This window comes from Mus pahari, chromosome 6 (assembly GCF_900095145.1).
Source record: "Mus pahari chromosome 6, PAHARI_EIJ_v1.1, whole genome shotgun sequence".
Classification (NCBI taxonomy): domain Eukaryota; kingdom Metazoa; phylum Chordata; class Mammalia; order Rodentia; family Muridae; genus Mus; species Mus pahari.
In genome coordinates this window covers 13,602,991-13,613,341 of record NC_034595.1, presented here as the reverse complement: position 1 = coordinate 13,613,341, position 10,351 = coordinate 13,602,991, and the positions used below count along the sequence as shown (strand labels likewise).

Genomic DNA, 10,351 nt, shown 5'->3' with positions numbered 1-10,351 from the left:
TATATATATATATATATATATATATATATATATATATATATATATCATACACTTTATTCAACATCAGTTGGCTTAACTACCTTGATACCAATATGAGAAAGAATTTTTTTCAAAACTAAATTTACTATAAACAGTTCAGCTAAGGTTGGATATGAATCTTAAGTCTGGCCATCAACAACAATCGTTTATTTACCATCTCAGCTCTAAAGTGCGTCTGCTGAATGGACAGCCTTCTTCAGATGGCATTCCTTCATAGTATTCCTTACATGTAATTTATTTCATTATTTCTATCTTCCTGAGAATGAAAATGACTGCACCCTAGCAAACCAAACCAACTGTCTTACAAGAGCTGACGGCGCAGAATTCTTAGGTACACGCGCAGATGAGGGACTTACAGTCACCTCGAGTTCCATACCTGGAATGCACTGCGCGGTGGCTTCGGTGGTTATGGTTGGAGCAGCAGGGGGCTGCTGTTGACTGGAGCTCACTTCAGGCTCTGCGTTAACAGAGGGAGAAAGGGCTACCTCACATGATGAGGCCTGGCTAGGCAAATGGGGCAGGAACTCCTCCGAAGCAACCTGCTCATCCTGTCCAGGTAGCTGCAGGGCAGACAAAGGGATACTGATCTGTTTGTTAGGATGTGATGTGCTCACAGGCATCTGCATGGTCACCTGGTGGGCAGTGCCATGGGCACCAGGGGGTCCTCTGTTTGGTGAAGCCAGAGATACCCTAGCAGTCTTTGGGATGATCGGTCTGGAGATCACAGAGGGGGAGGCTGACAGAATGTGTGGGTCTAATTCTGTGTTGATGGCAGATGTTACATGGGGAATCAGTTTAGCAGACCCTATACAGGAGGGACCAGCATGAGTCTGGGGCTTGGGTTTTGCCATCTGTGTCAATGAAAGGGCTGGTCCATCCACTCCTCCAGTCAGCTCTGCATTTGCTACAATGTAATAATCTTCTGGAATCTCTTGCTTGATTTTCTTGATGATGACATCATTACTGCATTCATCAACCATCTGACCCTGGGAACTTGAATGGATGGAAGATGGGACGATTCCTGGCCTTTTGCGAGCAATGCTTTGAGGTCTCTGGGTTTGGGGTTCAAAGTCACTGTCCTCATCTGTAACAGAAGACTCGCAAACCATGTCAAACAGTGTGTTTTCATCTTCATACTCCTCAACAGCTTCATCCAGTTCTGAGGGCTCACTGCAGTAAGAGAAGTCACAAGAGTCTCTGGTCCGGTTACAGTCCAGCTTTGCCTTCACAGGTCTCCCAGGGTACCTTTCCACAGGGCTAGTCTGTGTCTCAGAAGGCACCCCAATTATACTGGGACTATCAGAATTAAAACTTCGGTTGTCCTGGAAACAAACCCTCTCTTGGGACCCAGCTCTGCAAGTAGCTGTTAGTGGCCAGTGGTACGCATGGCCGGCACTACAGCCCCACATTGCAGTCAGGTTCCCATGGGAACCTTCAGAAAGCAAGTGTTTCAGGTTTGGAATGAGGCTGCAAATGGTCCCATGGCTGTGGGCCCAGCTGACCAATTTGGACAGATTCTCAGATGAGGTATGAAGACAATCCTCCATGTTACAGGATCAGCAGTGTCTTTCCTAAAGGGAAATAATCAAAATGAGAAACTGTTATTACCCAAGACATTCCCACATCACAGTTCATTTTTTTCCAACTATAATCATTTGGAATAAAAAAGGAAATGTGCTTGTAAGCTGCATGTAGATGTTATCACTGCATAGAAACAGGGATGGAAAAGGTAAGATAGCCGGCTGTCCACACAGGATAGAGTTTCAAGAGGATGCTGTTAGTTTCCTTTATTGCTACAACAACTCCTGCAAATAAAGAAACAATGAAGAGAGAAAAGCAGGGCAGCGAGTGAGGGTGAGTTCCCTCACAGTGTACTCTCTTCCCATCGTGACAGGAGGTTCATTTGCTCAGTCCTTCAGAAAGCCTGTGCACTATTTGCAATAGCCAAGAGGACTGTTCTTCAACGCCATCATCTAGTAAACGTCATACTGGAGGCAGAGCTGAAAACAAAGTGTGGATCCATTGTAGGGCGAATGTCAGAGTGGGGAGGTCAAATCTGCTGGTCGCTAGAGAACAAGGCAATTGAAGCCCATGGTGAGACAGAGGCACTAAACTTAGCAAGCGAAGAAGAAAGGCTTTGAGGAAAAGAAAGGACAGAATAGAAAAAAAAGTGCTGTGAGAGCAGGCAGTGCACAAAGCAGCAGGAACAGGCAGCCTTGGGTTCTCGTACCACATACCAAAGCCCTTCCACATTCCTGAGAGGACACCGGTCATTCCAGTTAGAGGTAAGAAGTCTTCTGAGGGCCCCGTGGATAAACAACTGAAACAGGAGTCAGAAGCAGTGGCTGTAAGTACTGGCTGGGTTCTAAGTAGGGACAGAGGATGAGGAGGGAAAGTGCAAGGCGTGTGGAGTCTTCAGATAAGAGGAAAGCTAGACAGGGGGACACAAAGACCTTCATGCTTTATTGGCCCTGGTCATTCTCAAAAACTGAAACTGTCTTCACATGTATGTATTTTTTCCATACCTCATATGGCTGGTAAAACAGATACTCAGCACTAGTCAGTTACCAAGTGGCATGCCGCTAAATATAAAAACCAAAGGATTCCTGGCTGTAAGAGTCCATTTATGGGGCTGGTGAGATGGCTCAGCAGTTAAGAGCACTGACTGCTCTTCCAGAGGTCCTGAATTCAATTCCCAGCAACTACATGGTGGCTCACAACCATCTGTAATGGGCTCTGATGCATTCTTTTGGTGTGTTTGAAGACAGCTATATATAATATAGTCTGAAGTGTACTTACATATAATAAATAAATCTTTCTTTTTAAAGAATCCATTTATGTGTGAGACATGATTACCCTAAACTAGTAAACCAATCTCTGACTTTTTTTTTTTGTTTGTTTTTTTGAGACAGGGTTTCTCTGTCTAGCCCTGGCTATCCTTGAACTCACTCTGTAGACCAGGCTGGTCTTGAACTCAGAAATCCGCCTGCCTCTGCCTCCTGAGTGCTGGGATTAAAGGCGTGCGCCACCACTGCCCGGCACATCTGATGTCTTAACAACACCCTGTACAGAAAGCAAGAGATATGTACTATCAAACTCAAGATCTGAGACACAGAAGCACTTGTTCTAACAAAAGCCCAACACCATCTACAGGCTTGGTATTTTTGTTTTGTTTTGTTTTTTCCAAGACAGGGTTTCTCTGTGTAGCCCTGGCTGTCCTGGATCTCACTCTGTAGACCGGTCTGGCCTCAAACTCAGAGATTCACCTGCCTCTGCCTCCCTGGGGGTGCTGAGGTTAAAGGTGTGGGACACTACCACGAGTAATACTATTGTTTTTTCTGTTTTTTTGAGATAGGGTCTCTTTGTGTAGCCATCAATGTCCTGAAACTCGCTCTGTAGACCAGGATGCACTGGAACTCACAGAGATGCCCCTGCTTCTGTTTTCTGAGTACTGGAACTAAAGGTATGCAGAGCTACTGCCACTAACTTCCATCTACAGGTTTATACATCAACAATGTAGACTCACTTATTATTAATATGTATTAGTTAATAAATATTAATACTTATTAACTAATACATATTAATATTTATTAGTCAATTTATTATTATTGTCAGGCACTGTTGTAGAGCTTGACATATAAACAACCTGATTATTTAAATAATTACAATTTGATTCGGTTATTTAGATTAGTGCCTTGGTTTTATAAATGAGAAGAAATTATGGTACTCACACAAAGTAAGTACCAGACCTAGTATATGACCTAATGCTGTACTCTAGAGTCATGTTCTTTTTAACATTCTATCTCTGGCATTTTAAAAAGATGTTTTAAAATTATATGTGTGTGCCTGTGCGTAGGTATATGCATGTTGAATGACGGTGCCTTGGAGGCCAAAGGCATCAGGTTCTCCCAAAGCTGGAGTTATATGTTCCTGAGTCACCTGATTTGGGTGCTGAGAACCAAATCTGGTTTCTCTGTGAGGGTAGTGCAGACTCTTAATCCCTAAGCCATCTTTCCAGCCTCAGTGGTACAGCCTGACTACCTTCAAACTACCACCCCCTTGCCCCCACCCTAGGTATCTACCAGTGTGTACCAACATAACCAGTCAGCACAACAGCAGCAGAAGGATTTTACCTCAAGTCTGGGTCACTATCACATTAATGCTGATTTGAATTTATGTTTGTTTTACAGATTTACTTAAGTTGAATTTTACATTTGTTTAGGTTTATACCTGAATCAGAACTATAAGCTCCTACGATTAGATTTATTTATTTGTCTATAATTTTCAATATATTCTTTTCAATAGATATATTTTGAAACACCCAACCCAGTCTGGGCCATTACTTCTGCCCTCACCATAGTGGGCTCACCACTGTGTCTCCCGGGAGAAGCAGCACCAGACCTGACCTAGAGACATCTGTTAGGGCCACACTGGGAAAGAGGTCAGCAACCAGAGGTCAAGCAAGAGCCAACAGGTAGAGGCAGTAGCCCTCATCCTCAGCATAAGGTTACCAGCCAGGCACTCACAGGACTTGGTGAAGCTGGGTAAAAGAGGCCCAGAAAACTCCAGATCTGAGGAACAGAGAAAACCAGCCTGGATAGTCAGTCACACTCCACAGGAGGCAGGTTCCAAGAGGGCAAGGCTTGTAGGCATAAGTAGCTTCTTTTCCTATAGAGAGACCCTGACTAGTTAGGATTACTGCTTGCTCTCTGCAGGGGACTCCAAAGATCCTGGCAAAGAATCCTGTTAGAGCAGGGCCCATCCTCAGGCAGTAGCCAGGGCTCTCAGCAGTAGCCAGGGCTCTCAGGCGGTAACCAGGACTTGATTCCACCCTTCAGCCTGAGCTGCCTTCTGGAACCTCAGCTCCTGCTCAGTGGGGCATTGAGCAAATGCCTAGGAGCCACCTGGGTAAGCATTAGCTGCAAGGATCCCCACTGGCATTGTTCTTTGAAGACTGTGTCAATCTTGCGCTTTTGCTTGGGTGACCTCTACTCAAAAGCAAAGTGTTCACTGAAATGAAACCAAGTAAGATGGTGTAAACGTTTGGGGTTCCACAGATCATACTGAAGAAGACTATCTGTGCCTTGAAAACCCAAGGACATGTTCTGGAGACTGGTTGCTCCTTGCTTGGCTATGCACTATGTACTTGTCCTGCAACACCACCTAGTCTTCTGCATAGTCCTTACTATATTTAGATTCCTTCTTTCCCCAGAGCAGTCCTGAACCACGGGCTGTGATAGGAGAGGAGAGACTGGTACACCTGCCCAGCACTACCTACTTCTTGCAGTCTCTGCCTCTTCCTGCTCCCCTTCAGCCTTTGCATCTGCTCTGTCTCTTCATGGTAGCAGATATATGGAAAGCTCATCTTCATTTTGTGTATGTGCATGTATTTGCATGTACGTGTTCTTATGGGCATGGATGTAATGCATGACTGTGGGTAACAAAGATTGACACTGAGGGTCTTCCTCAATTGCTTCTCTATTCTACTTATTTGATTTATGTATATTGTCATTTTGTTTGCATATATATCTGTGTACCACAATTGAGCCTAAGTCCCCTGAAAGAGCATCCTGTCCCCAACACCCCTTGAGACAGAGTCTCTCACTGAACCAGCACTGGGATTACAGGTGTGTGTCATTACTGCTGGGCACTATGGATCCACACTGAGGGCCTCATGGTTATGCAGCAGACGCTTTACCACTGAGCCACTGCCCCAGCCCTTTGCATGCCTTATACACACTATAACTATACTTATCAACCTTGAATTAAAGCGTGAGGGCAGACCTCAGTAATAATTTTTTCAATAGTTTGAGGGAAATTGTTTTAAAGGAAATAATATTCAGATCTAAAAGCATTATGCCACTTTCCCCAAACCCAAGAAAGCTAGCTAGTTGTCAACCTGGAATGAAAACCTACCTGGCTCTTCCAGCTGGCATCAGATGCTTCACCCTGCTGGACAATCTTTGCAAGTTCTAACTCTTCAAAGTCTTTTCTATTGTTTGTTTTGAAACTACCAGATCTCAGTTGCTCACATATAAGATTTTTGTAACATTAAAATGTTCTTTTGTAATTTAAAAATATGCAAGTATTTGGGGAAAAAAACCAACATCAAAACCCCAGGAAGCTGAGCACTGAGGCCATGCTTGTGACACCAGCAGTGAGGAGGCTGACGAATGGAGGTTATGAAGTTGAGGCTAGCCTGGGCTGCACAGCAAAATCCTATTTCTAAGTAAATAAACAAGGTGTGTGTGGGGGGAGGCAGTGGCACACACCTTTAATCCCAGAATTTAGGAGGCAGAGGTAGGAAGATCTCTGAGTTCAAGGCCAGCCTGGTCTACAGAGTGAGTTACGGGGCAGCCAGGGCTACTGAGGGAGGGGAAAATTAAAGTACAAAGACATAAGAAAAAATAAGCATGTCATAAATAAGTAGGTAAACAATATTAGTGTATTTCAAAAGTCAGCACACATAGACTGTCTCCTAATCCATCTGTAGATCCAATGTAATTCCAACCACAAAGGCATTGCAGGTCATGGAAATATTTTTTGGACTTGTTGTAGAGATAATATTATTTGATTATAAGCAAGATACTGATTTTAGAGCCATTCTGATTATAGGAGGAAAAGACAAAACTAGAAGCTGGAATTCAAGCAAGATGTTACAATAACCAGCCTTGAAGAGTGGCAGATGGATGGGGAAGAGAACAGATCTGAAGACTAATTAGAAAGAAGATAAAAAGGGGGCTGGAGGGAGACAGCTCTGGTGTTGCTCATCCTCTCACCGAGACACACATTCACTCCCTGTTAACTAGTTAAGCCTCAAAAAAACCAACCAAGGATGAGTCACAGCTCCAGAGGATCAGGGTTGGATTCCTGAAAGGACAGGGGCCTTACAACGGTCTCTAACTACAGTTCCAGAGGGTCCAATGCCCTCCTTCTGGCATCAGGCCAGCATGCAGGGCAGTTATATACACATACATTCGTACAGGTAAAACACTGATACACATAAAAATAAATAAGATCTTTTTTAAAACTCCCAATATTTCAAAATTCAAGTCTAATTATTCATGGTCTTAAGTATTCACAGTTTATACTGAATAGGTCTTCATTCTGTGGCATCAGAGAAAGATAAAGGGCAGTTACAAGAAGGGTACCGCATAACACCAGCCTTTCCACAGGCTGCAGCACCAGGTCATGTATGTGCTGCTGTTCTACACCTTCCGACACAGGACCCAAAGATCCTCCCCAGCTGTCAAGGGAGAAAAGGAATCAAAGGTCCTCCCGAGCTATGAGGGTCATAAATCACAATGGCCAGCACAGCAAGATATTCCCAATAACCAACCGCTGTCTAATTGAACTTAAGGCCCCCATTCAGTAGGTATGTCTGGTCCTGAAAATTTAAGTCAACTACCAGTGGCTGGGGAGGCCATGCAACCTGCCACCTTTCCAAAGCAGTATAATCTCTCACTGCATTCTTACTACCCATCCTTATAGGCACAGATAAATGAAGCTCTTACCCCTCATCAATGAAGCTTAGTTTTGCAGCGACAGAATCCATTACAGAAAGCCACAATTGGTCAAAAATATAGAGAACAATTTACCAGGTGCCTGAAACATCTCTGCTATATATCCAGTACTACCTCTACACCTCAGGCTCAGGGAAGACAGAGAAACAGGGGGAGGAAAGAGTCTAAGAGCCAGGGGGCTAGGAAGACTGCATCTTCTAGCTTTGACAGGGAAACTATACTCATGTCTCAACAACAGAGCGACTTAACAGCAGTTGAAAAGCTAAACCGGACAGGGGACTCTCACAAAGTACCGCCCCTACGTGAAGAACCACAGTCAATTAATCACTACTGAGAAAGGAAGAATTAGTCTTCCCCAGGGTTGAACTCTCAGTTGGTTATCCAATCTCAAGTGGTCGGGGCCCTAAAAGCATACACTTACAGGGGACACAAAATAAGACTCAGCATGTATTGTGTTTATGCATGTGTAACAATAAAAATTAAAGAAAAGGAGGCCATGAATTTGAGAAGGGGAGGACTTGGGTTGAAGGGAAGAGAAGGGGCAAAATATATGAGATTTTTTTACAAAATGGTGTTTCCATCAGTAGGCATGATTTGACATGATGCTTCATGCTTTTACAGCCCATGCAAAGTAGTACAGTGAACAGAAAATCGGAAAATTCTTTCTCATAGTAAAATGATACATGTATTCTTAAACTGCCTCTAAATTTACACAGCTTCATTTCCCAGATGTTCAAGACTAAGAGAGCAATAGCTTTCAAACAAAGAATCTGTTCTAGACGATAAAGACCCACCATGTAAGTAAGCTAAAGGCATCTGGTTCTAGATTTCTAAGACCAGCATGAAGAGGCACCCTCTCCACCCTGAAAGCTTTGGTCAACTTCACCAGCATCCTCCACATGAAGAACGCCCACTGTCAGTGCCCAGGCCTCTGGTCTCCCTAGCCCGGAGCTGCTCTCTGCTGTCTACTCCTCTTTCTTTTGGCTCCCAGGTACTGCCTAGATCTACCATTCTTGTTTGATTTGCTGCGGCTCCTCGTTTTTCCTGCGTGTAGTTAGCAGTGTTTTCTACCCAGATTGTGGTTCCAGTAGACAGTGTTCTCTACCCACGGAGAGCTGGTGATCAGGTACAGACGGTGGCCCCATTCAGTAGGTATGTATCCAATGCCATCGTGTCTCAATAATTGAAGTTATTCTCTCAGCTGCTTACGTTCAAACTCTAGATGCCCCCCCCCCCACTTCAACATATGCTGTTATTCGTCCAAAGGATCCAGCAGGCCTGGTTCAATTCTGGAAACTCAATCCAGCTACTGACTCTCAAAACTACTATGTTAAGAGAATTTGTGGTTTATAGCATAGCAACCCTTCTGAAACTTACAGAAACTGATGAAGCAGTCAGACAGAGGTGTGTTTTCTTTCTTATGCAGTTGCTGACCTTTTAAAAATGTGGTAACACTCTGCCTACAGAATCTTATATAAATTAACTCCTCATCATCACTGGCTCTCAGGAAGGGAGGATATATCTGTCTCATTACAGTGACATATTTGCTCACAGGAGTGAGACCTGGAGCTACTCATATCTCGTTCTAACATCTCCTCTCTTCTGACTCATTTCAGGAACAAGATGACAAGTGCTGAACGCGATGTTAATTGTTCTAGAAGAGAAGGGTAGGCAACAGCAACACTGGGGTGTGAGTAACCTATTTCTACTCATAACAAACTCTGAAAGAAGTTCAATAAACATCAAGATGGCTTGATTATCTCAAGATACTGCTAATGAGATGAAACCCACCAACTTGAGACAGTAGCATTCCTTCTAGAAAATACTGGAGGAAGACCATTTTTCTAACATGCAAAAAAAAAAATTAAAATTCCATTGTTTGTTTGAATATTATGGTCCCTTCATAAAAGCACAAAACTTTTCACTTTCTCATTTACCTCTAGATTTTATATTCTGATCTATTTCTCTATTGCACACCACTTGGGCTAGCGAGGACTTAGTGAGTGGAGGCCAGCTGCTCAAGCATGAGAATCTGAATTCTAACCCCAGCACCACACAGAGCCAGAAGCAGTGGCATACATCTGTAACCACAGCCCCAGGGTCAAAGGAAACACTCAGATTCCTAAGCTCACTCCATCAGCCCATCCAACGGAAAAGCTCCGGGTTAGTGAGAGACCCTTCCTCAAAACCTCAGTAGAAAGTAATTCAATCAGACACTCCACTTCTGGCCTCCACACCTGTACTCCCATGTGCATTCAATCAAACAATCACACACACACACACACACACACACACACGCACACGCACACGCACACGCACACACATACACACAAGTGCACGCACACACACACATGCATGCACACACACATATGCACATGCACGCGTGTGCACACACACACTGTCTGAAATTCCTCTAGTTGACTATGTTTTTAGTTCCACAAAGGCAAATCTTTATTTTCCTGAAAACCATTTTAACTTATTTATACTTAAACATTTTTAATTCTAATTTTCATAGCAAAACTTCCATATTAAAAATGGTACTCCATACTTATTCTAAATATATTTTCTCAGCTATGTTAACAGTATTTGCAGTTTCTTAATTCAAAGGTATATTAATTGCATCAAATAGTGAACAATATGTTACTGAACGAAAAAAGAAACAAAAGGACAAGACTGCTCCTAAGGGCTTGAGGTCTTTATTATAGATAGGCAGAGGCAGAGGAGGCAGAGGCAGAGGCAGAGGCAGAGGCAGAGGCAGAGGCAGAGGCAGAGGCAGAGGCAGAGGCAGA

The 10,351-nt window shown here is 43.6% G+C and overlaps 1 protein-coding gene across 3 annotated transcripts in view; it reads right to left on the bottom strand.

Moving 5' to 3' along the window:
• Window positions 1-10,351, bottom strand: part of Kiaa1958 (KIAA1958 ortholog) — a 124,911-nt gene that overhangs the window by 62,956 nt on the left and 51,604 nt on the right. For all 3 annotated transcript variants that reach the window (XM_021200094.1, XM_021200093.1, XM_021200091.2), the window contains exon 2: window positions 416-1,610. In XM_021200094.1, the coding sequence (XP_021055753.1) occupies window positions 416-1,586 (1,171 nt within the window). In that variant the 5' untranslated portion in view covers window positions 1,587-1,610. The remainder of the gene's footprint in view (window positions 1-415; window positions 1,611-10,351) is intronic.